This window comes from Petromyzon marinus, chromosome 2 (assembly GCF_048934315.1).
Source record: "Petromyzon marinus isolate PM22_M1 ecotype Great Lakes invasive population chromosome 2, UKy_Petmar_22M1.pri1.0, whole genome shotgun sequence".
In the NCBI taxonomy this organism is placed as follows: Eukaryota; Metazoa; Chordata; class Hyperoartia; order Petromyzontiformes; family Petromyzontidae; genus Petromyzon; species Petromyzon marinus.
In genome coordinates, this window is record NC_133668.1 from 20,707,597 (window position 1) to 20,724,392 (window position 16,796).

Sequence of the window (16,796 nt, forward strand, 5' to 3'; positions counted from 1 at the left end):
GATATAGAGAGGGGGGGGGGGGGTTGGGGCAGAGGGGGAGGTAGATACTTCTGTAGAGTCGGGAGATACTACTGCAGTCGGTAAATGCTACCGTAGAGTCAGTAGATACTGCTATAGAGTAAGCAGATACTGCTATAGTCAGCAGATACTGCTATAGAGTCAGCAGATACTAATAGAGTCAGCAGATACTAATATAGAGTCAGCAGATACTGATATAGAGTTGGTAGTTACAACTATAGTCAGTAGACACTCCTATAAAGTCAATAGATACGACTATATATTAATTAGCTACTACTGTAGTCTGTAGTTACTACTATAGTCAGTAGATACTACTATAGAGTAAATAGATACTACTACAGATTCAGTAGATACTACTGTAGTCAGTAGTATCGCTATAATCAGCAGATACTGCTACAGAGTCTGCAGCTACTACTATCGAGTCAGTAGATAATACTATATAGTCAGTAGATAAGAAGATACTACTATAGTCAGTAGATATGACTATCGAGTCAGTAGATACGACTATACAGTCAGTAGATACTATAGTTATTAGATACTACTTTAGAGTCAGTATTCACTACTATAGAGTTGGTTGATACTACTGTAGTGACATCGTGGGATGTCACTGTGTGATGCCGGCCCTAGAGAGGCCCGGCGTGCGGTGTATTGACATCGCGGACACCACTTGGATGTGGGTGCAGTACCGGCCCTAAAGGGGCTCGGTGAGCGCTGATCGATAGCGCTGGATGGCACCACGCTTGACGTGCAGTGCTGGCCCCTACAGGATAGGGTGTGGGAGTGCCGGCGATGGAAATGGAATTACTAAGGGCCGTGGCACTCTGGTTGACCCCAGAGGCCACATGACCGGTTAAGTCAACACAGGGGCGCCTAGTAGGGGCTTGGGGTGGTCACGTGTCAGGGTCGAGATCCTGCTTGAGGATTCTGTAAGGTGGTCGTGGCCAAGGGCGGAGCCAGCCACGCCATAGAGGATATAAGCCGGGTCCCCCAGAGGGACCGGCGCTGTTGTTCATCCTGAATAAATCTTCGTCTACGTTATACGTCCTGCAGAGTCTCCAACACGTGGACCTGGACCCAAGCTGTGGTCCGGTCCGTTGTATCTAGTTACGGTGTAATTAGTGTAGTTAGCCTGGTGGTCACCAACATAGGTTGTTATCCTGTTACGGGGCAGTTACCCCGTGTGTTGGTGTTAATAAATGTGTTGCCTCCAAGAGTACGTCTGTGATTCAGTTGAACTCACTACACTACTATAGAGTCAGAAGTTACTACTATGAAGTCAGAAGTTACTACTATAGAGTGAGTTGCTACTATACTCAGTGGATACTACTATAGAGTCAGTAGATCATACTATATCGTTAGTAGATACTACTACAGTCAGTATATACTGCTGTAGAGTTGGTAGATACTACTATAGAGTCGGCAGATACTAATGAGTCAGTAGATACTACTGCAGTCAGTAGGTACCACTACGGTCAGCAAATACTACTACAGTCAGTAGCTACTACTATACAGTCAGTAGATACTACTACGGTCAGTCAATACTACTATAGAGTCAGCAGATACTACTGTAGAGTTAGTAGATACTACTGTAGAGTTAGTAGACACTGCTACAGTCAGTAGATACTACTATAGAGTCAGTAGATACTACTGTAGAGTTAATAGCTACTACTACGGTCAGTAGATACTACAACAGTCAGTAAATACTACTCCAGTCAGTAAATACTACTATAGAGTCAGTAGATACTACTGTAGAGTTAATAGATACTACTACGGTCAGTAAATACTTCTACAGTCAGTAGATACTACTATAGAGTCAGTAAATACTGTAGTGTTAGTAGTTACTACTAGTCAGTGGACACTACTATAGAGTCAGTAGTTACTACTATAGTCGGTAGATACTACTATAGAGTCAGTAGATACTACTGCAGTCAGTAGATACTTCTATGGTCAGTAAATACTGCTACCGTCAGTAGATACTACTGTACAGTCAGTAGATACTACTACGGTAAGTAGATACTACTATAGAGTCAGTAGGTACTACTGTATAGTTAGTAGCTACTAATGTCAGTAGATACTAGTCAGTAAATACTACTCTAGTCAGTAGATACTATAAAAGAGTCAGTAGATACTACTGTAGAGTTAATAGATACTACTACGGTCAGTAAATACTTCTACAGTCAGTATATACTACTATAGAGTCAGTGGATACTACTGTATAGTTAGTAGCGACTACTATTGTCAGTAGATACTACTACGGTCAGTAGTTACTACTACAGTAAGTAGATACTAATATACAGTCAGTAGCTACTACTGGGCTCAGTAGATATTACTATACAGTCAGTAGATACAACTACAGAGTCAGTAGATACTACTATAGCGTCAATAGATACTACTATAGAGTCAGTAGATACTACTGTAGAGCCCGATACTATTGTAGAGTCAGATATTACTATAGAGTCACTAGATACTACTCTATTGTATGTAGGGTGTGCCTACGCAGGGGTAAATATTTTTTGAGGGGGGGGGGGTCGACAATTTTCGGAAACCTTTTAGATCAACTATTTACCCCCCACTTTATTAACTTTTTGGACTTCAGCAAGACTCTTATAATTTTGTTGACGGATAAATGGACAAACGGCACACCGGGCTTTCACAATAGCTTAGTATTTGTGTATGCATATGTTATGTTTCTAAGAGAAGTTTTGAAATATATTTTTACCCCGGGCAACGCTGGGTTCTTCCCGTGAGTGTCATATAAATGTGCAATTTTCACCTCTGACTCAAGGATAGCATTGGAGAAGGGCACCAAATCATTGCTTCTTTTAATACAATACCTTATTCCTGGTACAAGCATGACAGGCAAAGAATAAAACTACATTTGCATACTGCCACTAAATGATCAAATTAATCTCAACGAACCACGGTTAAGATGTTAAGAGTGTACAGGTAACAAAAGGTATGAGATGCAATATGATAAAAAGTAATGTCAAACCTGAGAGAAAACATTGACTCATTGTTCTCCGTGTCCATGACACTTTTAGGCCTCAATTCATCCGGTTTCTCTGTAAAATAAACAGAAGCAGTAACAGTTAACAAGGGAAGTGAATTAAATCATATATAATTTAAAAATATTCCTCTCACATGAGAAGAGAACACTGAAATTAGAGCTGGCTGGGTGGTTCAATGTCTAATAGTAATGCATTTATCTGAGCACTAAGTCAATACAACTGAGATTATAAGTTTATGTCCCAAGTGTTAACCAAGAAAAAGACAACTTCTCGTATGGAGTAAGTTGGATGAGCGACTTCTGAAATCTCTTCAATGGGGCTCAGCTATACTGTCCTTTATACTTTGTAAAATGTTGCATGGCATAATTAATTTAATATATCCTAATACTTTATATTTTCGATAACCAAGATACATTTCAGTAAAACAGATATGCAGTCACTGGTGACCAGGCATAGATAATCAACTCAATACACTTAAAAACGTAGTCTAATCACAGATAATTGAAATCCAGATTTGAAAATGTAAACCCAGGATGATTAGCAGTGCCATTTAGGTGTGTCCCCAATTGTCAGATTCATCTGAAAAATCTGAAAATTAAGCCTAGATATTACATTTTCGGATGATCAGATGTTTTTTGTTTTGTTTTGGATGGACCAGGATGTATGGCCTCGCAGAAAATGCTATCACCTTAAATTTTTCTGACCAAAAGTGTTGATATCAGGTCACTTATGTTAAAAGACACGTTGAAGTATTGTATCATGTAAAAGGATCCTAAAATCCAAAAAAGAAGACCTGATAAAGTCTGTAAAAATCCAAAATTCATCCCTAGTGCCAGTTCAGTGCTGCCTCAATCCTTACCGAGCTTGAAGGACCGGCTGAGGGTGCTGCGGTCTAGGCTGGTGGCTGTGGAAGCCACGGAGCTGCCCTTGGGAGGCGATGCAGATGAGGCGTCAACCACATCCTCATTTAAAGCACTGCACAGGACCACATGCATACACATATATATGAGCACACCCACACACTTTAGAAGTGCCAGCACATGGACCTGTGTTCAACAGATGAACAGCGTCACCTCTTCCCTGCAGGCTTGCCGATATCACCGGGGAGTGACTCTGAAAAGGCGCCCTTCCAGAATGGGTGCTCTAGCAGAGCCTGCCTCTCCGGCCTGCACCCATGCAGAGATGAAGTGGCAACACTGTTAAACACCAACCAAAGGAGAGCTCGCTAGCCCAGTAGTTATCTCACCCAATGGGTGCCAATTGATGTTATATATTTTCCAACGACATGTATTACCATGACTACATGGAGACAGTGAACAATATATTAATAGTGATGAGTAAACTGACCATGATGCTAACATGCTGCTGTAATACTAGTAAATGTGTGCCATGTAGCTTTTAAATATTTTAGACTCAAATCATAACTCATGAAATTAATTTGATGGATGAGTATTTAACTCACAATTGCAAGGTCGAGAATTCAAATCGCAGTCAGAGTAGGACTCGTTCCGGTCATATAAAATGATCATTGCTTTCTGGGAACCTATGCTGCCATATGAACGTGTAATTTCCACGAAGAAAAGCGCAGAGCCATCCTTGTGTGATCAGGTGGGCACTGTGGTTTTGATAAATTTACTAATATGATTCACTCAAAAACTCGATATGAAGTGAAATAGGCAGTTTTGAATTCAGGCACCTAAGTTACCTTTTAGATGGATCTTTCTGAAGCAGTTGTTTCAGCAGGTTGACAAATTCTGGAGAGGGTTTCTTTGCATTTTCTCCTTATACAGTAAACATAATTACATAATTAAAAGCCTTCGTTTATTGAAAGCCAGCAAAGCCATGTTGTATCATACTTAAAATGTGTTTAAATTTCGATTTAAAGCTTTCGTGACTGCAGGGATTCATATTCTTGGTTCTTTCAGTAAAGTCACGTAGAAGGGAAGTAATTAAATAATGCAAATAAAACAATAAAATTCTCACGACGTTTCGATTGCAACACAAGCAATCATCATCAGGTGTGAAAACCACAGCAAGGAAATTTGAAAAATTGCACAGCAAGTGCATATTTTTTTACCAGAATTGTATTGTTGCTACCTCAGTTACCTTAGACAATAATGGACAGGTTATGTATAAACTATTATCGGTGAATGGAATGGTTGCTCAAGTTAATACGTTATACAAACACATTTTATATTCTTGTTTTTTTCGGTAAAGTCACGTAGAAGAGAAATAAAAGAATACCCACCACTGGCTCAGAGTTGCCAATGTATTCCCAAATATATTCATAATACATAATAGATAGGCCACAAAAAAACACACACCTGATACCCTTGGGGTAGCTGGCACCTCATTGAGAATATTTTCCATAAGCTCTGGGAAGTTTTCAGAATAAAATGGAGGGGTGCCTGGAGCAAACAATAGGCATCACAAAAGAACATATGTTAACCATATTACTTTTTGTAATGTTTGTTATACAGAGTTTGCAGTTGTCGAACCGTTTGGCTCTTGCTTAAAAACATCTACCAGTGATATAGGGCTTTTGTGAATATTGTAAGCTAGCAGATATCTTAAGCAAATTGCCTATAATTGTAGCTCTACATGCAGGTAGCTTGAAAGATAATTCGGTGGTTCACATATACAGTATTGCGTGATAAAACACTGCCAGTTATTCTGATAAAAATACGAGTGTAATTTAGTCATATTTTTTGCAAAATTATCCACAATTCCTAGCCTTTTAATTTGTGATTGTAATACAGTATGGTAAATCTAATGAATTCAAGATGCCACATTTAACCAAATGGTCAATGTTGACCAAAGCACATGTTGTGGTACGGTACAGTGTTGGGTGGATAATGGTACCTTGAGAGGTAACAACTCCTCTCCCTGTGTTTGTAGATGCAATTGACCTATCGGAAAGAATATGATTATCTGGGGTCTCACTACTGTATTGCATTTGCCATTGGCCTACCAAATCTGAGTTATAACTCCATCATAATAATAGTTTCTCTTTTATTAATCATAGGTCAACAGAGGTAAACAGACATAAATTAAATATATATGGTTACCTGTAAACAGTTCATACAGCATACATCCCAGGGAAAAGAAGTCACTGGCAACACTGAATTCCTCTCCCTTGAGCACCTCTGGGGCCATGTAGACTGGCGAGCCTGATGAATGTCATCAAGAAATACAAGCACTCATGCATAAATGAATTTAACTCATTCATAAGGACCACCCGGGAGCTCCATTTGATTAATATTGCCCGTGAAAGTTAATACAAATTGTCTTTTTGATTAAAATAACATGGGGCAGCATTCTTCTCCTTTGGCATCCCTGAAACGGTTGGTGGATAACATTCCCAAAGTAGGGTAGGGGTAAATCCATAGGTGGCCAGGAGCTGGAAGAACAGAAACAGATAGTTTAATTTATCTGTGTGGAGCTCTGAGTTTAATATCTTCATATGTACAGATTAGCTCCAGGTACTCCAGTTGTCTCCTAAAAGCGAAACACTCATTAATGGCATTAGCAACATACACCAGCATTGCAGGAATCTCTTGTAAAGAGTTTTGAGATTCAGTGAGGCATTCTTGGGTACATTATGCACATTAGTATTGCATATGTACATAACAAATTTAATTTACCACTCATGTATTAAGAGTTTTTTTTATTGTAAATTGTGAAGGGCTCATTATGACCAGAATAAACCAGGCATCGATAGAATTGTACATAACCTGTGCATGACCTACGACCCTTGAACTCAGTAAAAATGTGACTGAATGCCAATCGCAATGAGTGCTTGAATGCCTTGCATAAACATCACAGCAATGCACTCTGTGCAGTGACACCTTTGAGCGCTGTTTAAATTTGTAATGTCATTCTGACAAAACCCTGTCCTCTCTCTATTGCTTTTAAAATTCACTGAATCCAAGCTTTAACAGACCATTATAAATACATATGAAGTCTGAATAAATAGTTTCTTTGGAATACATATGCTACTGACTTTCAAGTTATATATTTTTCAGTGTTCCATAATGAATGCCATATTACAATAAACTGTAATGGCACTTACAGCACAAGTATTTCTCCTCTGCACTGACTGCACTTAGCTGTTCAATTTGATTAACTTTAAGCTTTGAAAACCTGCAACCCAATCCATGTAATGAGCTTCATCACTGCACAATCTACAATTCTCCAAACACATTCTCCGATATTACTACCAATATGTTAAACATCATCTCAAATCCAGTTTTCTTGGAAATAATAAAACCCTCCTTTATTCCGAAACTGCAATGTACTGCCAATAATACAGCAGATTGGTGAACATTATAATGATCTCGACAGGCAATGTGTAAACATACTATATGGATTAAATATCTTCATAAATGTATGCCTTTCATAACAAGTATTGTACATGTACATTCATTATATACCCCATTTCCTATCTCTTGCTTAAAGTTGGATCTAGATTACCTACTTGAGATGTAATCAATGTATTGTGAAATAACAGAATCAATAATTTAATAAGCTACGTTGAGTGCAGATGACATTTTCTCTGTATAACCAAAGATGGCTCATGTAATTATAACTGGAGGGGATTGCATAGTATATCTATTGCATCATGACACCTTGAGACTTTTTGTGAAAGGTGCCGAATATGTAAGTGCAAATAATAGTTATTATCACAGCTCATAAACACAACTATTTTTTTCTGCTCAAAACCAATATAGACGTGACAAATACCCCACTCATCTGGAAGAACTGTGCACAGTATACATTTATGTTAGCAATTAAAGGTGACATTACACGTGTCAATGATATTGCCCAAAAACTCAGTGCATCATACATGCAGAGTTGATAAAATTAGCATCATTATTGGAGGCAGTCAAAAGTGGTTGTCCTATTTACAGAATGTGTCCTGCCAATGTTTTTTAAAAATAAATTGTGACATCAGGTTTAAGTCAGCCAATGGACTGTGCTCATGAACATGAGAACCTAACCTTGAGCAGCCTCAGGGTCAGGTGAGTCCCCGTCCTCTCCGGCCACCAGGCTGAAGAACTCTTGTAAATTCTCCCCCTCGGCTCGGGCCAGGGATAAGTTACTGAGCTTCAGATTGCCCGGTCCATCGAGCATAATCTGTGGATATCAGTGTCATTGGCAAGTGCCATTTCACAATTTGATAGACCGCATTATTTTGTCTCAGACACCACGGTGTGTGCTCGTAGCCAGGACATTTAGTAATACTTTTGCTGTGTTCAGCTTCTATTACTTGTACATTACACGTATTCTAAAAACTATACATCATTCAAAATGCAATTAATGAAATATATAAACATCAAAACAAAAAATGTACAGATTCATTATTTGCATAAATGTATTGTTATGGTCATTATCATCATTTCCTATACACTTCTAAATTCAGGAATTCCCATTTTGACAAAATACCATGCTGTCCTATACAGCTGTAATTCATCTTCTTCCCAATCCAGCCATCATTTTATTGCTTAGTGCCACACTGTTTATAAGCTTTACTATTTCATATATAAAATTGCAATATGGTACAATATGGTACAAAGGACTTTTAATTAACGTTTTGTTAGTGGAGCTAATGTGGGTGCATTTAGAGTGGAGATGAGTGCTGTCCAGGTGCAGTGCGCATTGTGCAAAGGAGATACTTTGACTTTGTATACTGTATAAAGCCTAATGTCGGAGCTTGCTTTACCTGTTTCATTCAAACTAGCAAATATAAAACCTCTTAAGTATCTAACACAATAAAGTACTGTCAATTACAACGAAATAACATTTAACCTTTGCTGGGGTGAGGTCACTGAAGATGATGCCAAGCTCATGGATGTGAAGCAGGCCGCTCACAAGGTCAATTCCAAATTCCCGCACGACATCCTCTGGGAGGTGCTTGTCCTGGGCAATCACGGCATCCAAAGAGCCCCCTTCCAAACAGCACACAAAGAGACTAGCCTTCATACAGCCTATGATCGCACAAGGTTCACATTAAGTAGCACAACAGGTGGTGAAGCACTACTTAGCATTACAGATCTATGCAGAGTACGACAGAAATTTAATGGCAGGACAGGTTAAGCAACTTGGAACGTTGACTTCATGTCACTTAACATAGGGGTTCTTTGTAGAACGTACCTCCTGTGACTCTTAGACATGCTACATTCACCAAGGAGGGTATGCGGTGTTGCTGTCATGCCAACCGCATGGCGGCGACTGCTGCTGCCATGTCATGCTGACATGCACCATGTCTTCGGCAACAACCATACAATACTTGTGACCTGTGGTAGCTGGAGCCGGGTGTTTCTCAGTGTTACAAATGACGTTGCCAGTGACCACGTGCAGTGGGAGGAGAGGGCTTCTAGGTATTAAAGGCAAAGTGGATGAGTAATACTCCACCCATGTTATATGCAGGTTATGTTCACAAGCTCTCCATCTGGAGTTATTGAGTGCTCGTGAAACAAGCCTTCCACAAGTCTTGGAGTTGGATTCACAACACATGTGAGTCAAGTTTATATTCACTTTGCTGGATTTATTTTTGTTGTATTATATGGAGAATACATTTTAAATGTATTCCTCCTTTTAAAGTCACTCTACAAATTCATCATTTAACAGTTTTAACAGCATATTTTGTACTATATTTTTTTCTTAGAATAGATGTAATTGTTCAAATACAGCCTGCAAAAAAGTTTAATAAAACATAATACTGTAATGTTTAACAGACATAAACCATTGGTAAAAAAGGGATATGTTTAATAATTTAGACCAAAATTGTTTCAGTGTATTTCACACAATTATCAGTAGAATCAATTCCCATGAGAGACACGTGGAGAGGTGTTAATCCAGTAATTGTTATTATATGTATGTGTAGTGACATCGGGGATGTCACTGTATGGTGCCGGCCCGGGACGGTCGTGGCGTGCGATGTTCCTACGTCGCGGACAGCACTGGGTGGGTTGCTGTGTGATGCCGGCTTTACTATAGCACGGCGTGCGATGCACCGTCATCGCGTTACACCCCGGAGATGGGTGTAGTACCAGCCCTAGCGGGGCTTGGTGAGCACTGGGATAGCGCGGGCACCACTCATAGCGTGTAGTGCGGGCTCCCACAAGGGGGAGCGGGAGAGTGTCAGCCCAGGGACAGGGTTGCCGTGGGCCATGGCACTCTGGTTGACCCTGTAGACACGTGATCCAGAGTGTCCACAGAGAGGGCCCCAGGTGGGGGGGCTAGGGGGTGATCACGTGTCCGGGGAGAGCTCTCGAGAGGGATCGAGAGGCAGCTAGAACGCTCGAGAAGGCGGGCGGGGCCTGGGCGGAGCCAGCCATGACCCGGGAGGATATAAGGTGGGTCTCTGAGAGGGACCGGGGTCGCTTCGTTCTACAAGCTGGAAGCTCCACGTCCTACAAGCTGGAAGCTCTACGTCCTACAAGGCATCAACATGTGGCCGGGACCCGAGTGAGGGTCCGACCCTTTGTAGCTGTAACTCCTCCGTATAGTGTAGTTAGCTGGGTGGTCACCACCCTAGGCTGTATCTGGTAAAGGGGCAGTTACCCCTTTGTGTATTACGTGTTGATATAATAAATATGTTGCCTCTAAAGAATAACATCTGCGACTCAGTTGGACTCACTACATATGTATAAATTGGAATAGAAAATTAGTTTACCGATGCAATATTAAGACAATTTCATCATTGAACAATGCTGTCATTCTATAATGCTTTAAAGATTTTCAAAACCTTTATTAAGGATTAAACTGCTGTTAACACATTTACAAATGTTTTTTGTGACAATAGTGTGAATTATGTTTGTACTTGTACAGCTGTACTGTGACCTCAGATTTTTTACTTTTTTGGGGAACAAAAACCTAAAATTCAGCACTATAAAGTGCAGTGGCATCACATAAAGTTAGACAATTCTGCTGCATAATTTGTTTACTTCACTACCTTTACTAATGCCTTAAACTGCTAAATAAAGTGCTATGGATTTTTTCAAAATTATTTTAATGGAGTTAATAAGATTCATGGAAAATAATATTTGAGTCGTGATCAAATAAATGACTTCATGTTACTGCATAGGTTTTAAAAGTTGTGTTATATATGTACTAGCGGAAAGTAACCGGCATTGCACGGGGGGAAAATATACTTCAAAACTTGTCGTCTCTTAAGAACATAACAGAAACATACACAAATACTAAGCTACTGTGAAAGTCCGGCGTTCCGTTTGTGTGTCCATTTGTCCGTTAACAAAATTACAAGAGGCTTGCAGAAGTCCAAAAAGTTATAGAAATTGGGGGGTAAATAGTTGCTCTAAAAGGCTTCCAAAAATGTCGACCCCCCCCCCATATCCTACATACAATAGAGTGAGTAGTATCTAGTGACTCTACACTAGTATCTGGCTCTACAGTAGTATCTACTGACTCTATAGTATCTACTGACTCTGCAGCAGTATATACGGTCTGTATTGGTATCTACTGACTGTAGTAGGAGCTACTGAATCTATAGAAGTATCTATTGATGCTATAGTTGTATCCACTGACTGTAGTAGTAACTACTAACTCTAAAGTAGTATCTGCTGACTCTATAGTAGTATCTGCTGACTCTATAGCAGTATCTACTGACTGTAGTAGTATCTACCGACTCTATAATAATATCTATCGACTCTATAGCAGTATCTGCTAACTTTACAGTGGTATATACTGACTACAGTAGTATCGACTAACTCTATAGTAGTATCTACCGTTTGATAGTCATAACTACTGACTATTGTAGTATCTAGTGAGTATAGTAGTGTCTACCTACTCTACAGTAGTATCGACCTACTCTATAGTCGTATATACCGACTCTATAATAGTATCTATCGACTCTATAATAGTAGTAACTACTAACTTAACAGAGTGCCGTGGTGAGGCCTAGTCCTGTGCACAGCCCCGGCCTCGCCTAGATTTCCCAGCCGGCCGAGGTGGCACCTTGGCTGGCTGGGGCTGGCCTGCTACCCCCCCCCCCATCCTCTTCCCACTCTACAGTAATAGTATCTAAGGACTATAGTAGTATCTACTGACCCTAGAGTAGTAAGTTCACACATTGGGGTGGGAGGGGGAAGAAGAGGACATCACACTGTGAAGAATTTACCTCAACGTGTTATTTTTGCATTTTGAACGTGAATGAGAATTTCCCCCCCCCCCGGCCCCACCGACAACGTGTGTTGCTAGGGGCAATGATGGGTATGGGTCAGCGTTTGCCGAGCATGCGCAGATGCGTGCTTTGACGCCGCCCTCAGCGTAGTAACATAACAATAAATTGTTAATTTAACTACTTTACATTTTAAGGATGGAAAAAACAAATAGCAATGTTTCGTGGGGGGGCTTATTGCGTCGTATGTGTGTAGTTTGTTGAAACGTAAACTCAGCAGTTTGTCAGTTTAAAGCGTCACAAGGTGTGTCCACACACACACAGACAGATAAATGACAGACAAAAAGTGACTTTTATAGGTAAGATAGTTCAGTATGATGTCTAACATTTTGGTTCATGTGTTGTGAGCTTCTTCCTTCTGTTCCTGAAGCGCTAAATAGCTGACGGTGCTACATTGCCAAGGTTGCGTCACATTCACCGGTTAATTAATATTAAATACTGCAATACTAGATAATATATGTAGCTTGGGGTAAGGAAACACAGGCACTTCACAAAGTTTATATGGTTCACATGGTACCTGTACAGAGCTCCACCACCAGCCACAAGTGATTGCTGGTCTCGTACCACTCAAGAAACTGCACAATATTCTCATGAATAACTTCATGGGTTAACCTCACCTGTAATCAAGTCAAATAGGCAAGTGTCAATATTATCAAACGAGGCACATTATTGTGTATTATTGTATGTGGCTGGGTGGCACTGACTCAATCAGAAAGGTCATGTGATCAAATCCTGATCAGAGGTCAACTCAGCCTATCGTCCTTACGAGGTTTTTATATTTGTACTACTTTGTGGGCAGTCAATAGTGGTTGCACTAAAGAGAAATAGCCCCCACCATATAGACGCATGCCTCTGTCTAAGGAACACACATAGCAGCTGTCCAAATGCTCATGGAAAAGAAAAAAAATTGTAATACGAATTTGTTTTATGTTAAGGAAAATATTTCTATTCCTAACATATTTTGCTTACAATAATTGCATTTTATGCAATTACGGGACAAAAAAAACAAATATATGCTTTTTAGATCAGCCGAAGAAATCGGCACCAAGAGCCTGGAACATACCCTGTTCGTAATTTGGGGGCGTTTGCACTTTTCAACGCACAGGATAGCCACAAAGTTGATCGTTCCTTTCCGGCGCCCCTTGTAGACCACGGTGTGACGGCCTCGGCCAATCTCCTCGTAAAGGACGAAGTTTTCCATGCCACTTTGCTGCAATAGAAGAGCCAAACAAATGGCAGCACAATTAACGCACCGGGTTGTTTCAGCACAATTAACGCACCTTGAATTGCTTCGGTTTACTTTACAAAAAAAGAGTACAGGGTTATTTCAGTACTGCTTCGTTTAAATTAGTCGATGTAGTAAACAAAAAAAGAATTCGAAACCATATCAGCTTTCTCACATGTTTGTATTTTATCGTGAAACCTACGCCTTGCAAATTGACCTATTCCAGGGCAAACGAATCAATCCATAATTTATCCAGGGCCACTAAATTACGTACCGATGAGACTCTAACAGAGGCGGTTTCATTAAATAAAACCTCCCCACCACGGGGAATTTACTTTTCAGCACCGTATCGATTACTTGAATGGGGAGCCACTTTGGCTATTGAGGACTGCCGTGTATACAACGTACAGCACTGTACACAAAATAGTGCATGACGTAGAGTCCAGTACAGTACACAATATACGGATGAGAGTAGTGGCATAGTGGTTAGCACAGTGCACTATGAACCATTCGACTCTTAACGCAAACAATATAGTAATCAATCACGTTGCCTGTCCCACTCTATGACGGGGACCAGTCCATCCGCGTGGAAACAGCAATACAGTATTGTACAATACAGCGGACACGCTCTTTAATACCACCGCATTGTATGCAGTTAATTAATGCGCACATATAAAGTTCAGTACATGAACCGTAACTAGTAATGGTACAGTACGTACAGTGCAGCAGTAACAACTCCAGAACTGCTGTCCACCATGAACCGTGTAAACGGCGACACCAAGTGACAATGAGGCACTAGAACGCAGGTCTGGGTGATAGAATAACAATCAAGAAGTAATTAATGTAAACATAACCACAAAACGACAATAAAATGCAATGCCTCTCTATTCACGATGCCAATGAAGAAGAGGCTTGCAGTGGTGGGGCTTCCAGCGCGTCTCGCTCGGCCGTTGGGCTCGACCATTGCCTGGGTGGAGGGGAGGGTTTAATACCAACAACGAAACGCAACGTCATTAAAGTACAATATTCGTTACTCACGCCCATTACAATTACAAACAAAATGTAATGGATGTGAATTTGTTACAATTAATCGCAAAAAACGCGTTTTCGGGTGTTTTGAGGTTGTTTTAATGTTTGGCTATTAAGACTACCCCCCCTACCTCAAATGTAGAATGGTTTATTCCTGCAATAACGGTTGCCATGGTGTTTGGCTCACCATGGCTCGCAGAGATGGACTGGGCGAAGTGGAAACGCAATCTTTATTATGGTCGTAAACTAAATAAATCATAACCTTGTTATTCCTGTAGTTTATTGAGATAACTGTTGTGATGGAAGTATAAGCCGTTGGTTATATTTTCGAAGGCTGTAATTAACAGTTAAAATCTTTGCAGGAATTCATATTCTTTGGGTCTTTCGGTAAAGCCACGTAGATAGATCAAATAATGAGATAGACCCATCTCAAACCTTTATAACATCCTGCCTTAAAAGCTCTCCCGCTATATATTTTTTTACCTGATGACGATTGCTTGTCGTGATATTATTATTCTTTCACACCTGATGATGATTGCTTGTGTTGCAGTCGAAACGTCGTGGGAATTTTATCGTTTTATATTTTTATTTTATTGTTTCCCTTCTACGTGACTTTACCGAAAGAACCAAGAATATAATGAGTAACAGTTTTAACTTTGACATTACATTTCTGTTTCATCAAATGCATTGCTGTGATAATATACTGCAACGGTGATGTGGTTAAATCGTTCTCTTAGAATTAACGCAAGGCATTTTTAAAGTGAGATGAGAGCGCAGACACGCTGGAGTGTTCCATAATAGAGGTTTTTTTTGGGTTAGATCGCATAAATATTAATGTGTCGTTAAACCCGACACAGACGATTAGTTTGCTGTACTTGTAACGAATTGACATTGTTGTGTTTACGTGACACACATTACTAATTGGCTGTGTTTGGTGTGGCGGGTTTAATGACACATTGATATTTATCGCGATATAACCCAAAAACACCTCTGTTATGGATAATGTTGGTCGCGAAAGTGTACGTGTTACACTGGAGTTTCCCCCCCCCCACCACATTTAGAAACATGTGTTTAGAGTACAGTATTATGCCGCTTTATATTTGCAAAACACGTTCCTTCGGAGTGGGGCAGGTAGGAACTTGGTTGGACAGCGCATTCGTGCAGACAAATAATCCCTGGTAGGCAGTGTGGAACCTGTTGTTCCTACCTGTAAAATGTGTGTATATGTACGCAATCTCCACACAACTTTTTAAGTATTATGGTTAGGAATGTTTGGAGATGTACTATGGTTCATATGGTATTTTATTGGCGTAAGCAGCGCACGCCAATTCCGAAACCAAGTTTTCATTCTTTCTCGCGGGCTCTAAATATGATTTGCGTACGAAGGATATCATACTTTGTTCAAGCTAAAAACAACACTCACCAAATACGGATAAAATTAGTGCCGAAACTCCAATTATGCGGATGGAATTCCGGATATGCACGACAGACAGACAGACAAATAATCCCTGGTGAGCAGTGTGGAACCTGTTGTTCCTACCTGTATAATGATAAGCCACTTAGTCGGGTTATCATTTGTGACCAGGTCGCTTCTGAAAAAGAGCTGTATAGCTCAATGGGTCTTACCTGGTAAAATTAAAAATTGTTTAGTTTGTATTTTATTTTAGTGATGTGCTTACCTTTCCTCTACTTTGCACACCTATTCGTGTTTTTGTACTGCTGTGAAAAATATCTTTATAGCTCATCAGATTCCTCCAGTATAAATACAGATTCTGAAACTTACTTTTTCTGAGTTAGGGTTATTCCTTCATGAACATATTGTATATCATATATCTGTTGGGTAACTTTTATAAAAAACCTCGTCGTGGCCTACGGTTGTGTGGGAGTTTCGATGATGATGTTTGTGCTTGGTGTTGAAAAAGCGATGTGTAATCCTTGCGTGTGCATGATTTTTTCCGTCTTGTTTTACATTGTCATTTGCATATACATTATTCTTTAGAGGTTCCGTTTCAAATAGGAATACCTGTGCTTCATTTTGAATTCTAAATCTGGATTGTTTTGGCCTTGACATGGGTTTCCATTTCAAAGCGCCGTACTTTACCAGTATTGTTTAAATTTTGAAACATTGCCACTGGTTTAAAAGCTGTTTTGCTATGTAAAGTGACTGAAGTGCGCTTGCTTGTAAGGTTCGTTGGTATACTGTCGTTGAATTGGAAAGTTTATGCTCTGGCTCACGCAACTTCTGCAGCACTATTCCCACGTACTTCCATAGCTGTCAACCCATACGGTTTGCCCGTATTCTTGTATAGGGAAA

The 16,796-nt window shown here is 40.1% G+C and overlaps 1 protein-coding gene across 4 annotated transcripts in view; it reads right to left on the bottom strand.

Annotated features, from left to right (window-relative positions):
• ULK4 (unc-51 like kinase 4) overlaps positions 1–16,796 on the bottom strand; it is an 86,541-nt gene that overhangs the window by 66,201 nt on the left and 3,544 nt on the right. For 2 of the 4 annotated variants that reach the window (XM_032959493.2, XM_076071311.1), the window contains exons 2-12: positions 14,334–14,420; positions 13,292–13,438; positions 12,746–12,845; positions 8,835–8,974; positions 8,027–8,162; positions 6,095–6,196; positions 5,351–5,434; positions 4,732–4,807; positions 4,100–4,192; positions 3,886–4,001; positions 3,011–3,080 (exon numbers count right to left, since the gene is read on the bottom strand). In XM_032959493.2, the coding sequence (XP_032815384.2) occupies positions 3,011–3,080; positions 3,886–4,001; positions 4,100–4,192; positions 4,732–4,807; positions 5,351–5,434; positions 6,095–6,196; positions 8,027–8,162; positions 8,835–8,974; positions 12,746–12,845; positions 13,292–13,438; positions 14,334–14,417 (1,148 nt within the window). In that variant the 5' untranslated portion in view covers positions 14,418–14,420. Of the gene's footprint in view, positions 1–3,010; positions 3,081–3,885; positions 4,002–4,099; positions 4,193–4,731; positions 4,808–5,350; positions 5,435–6,094; positions 6,197–8,026; positions 8,163–8,834; positions 8,975–12,745; positions 12,846–13,291; positions 13,439–14,172; positions 14,421–16,796 lie in introns of those variants that run through there. The other 2 variants (XM_076071312.1, XM_076071316.1) reach the window with 2 other exon arrangements.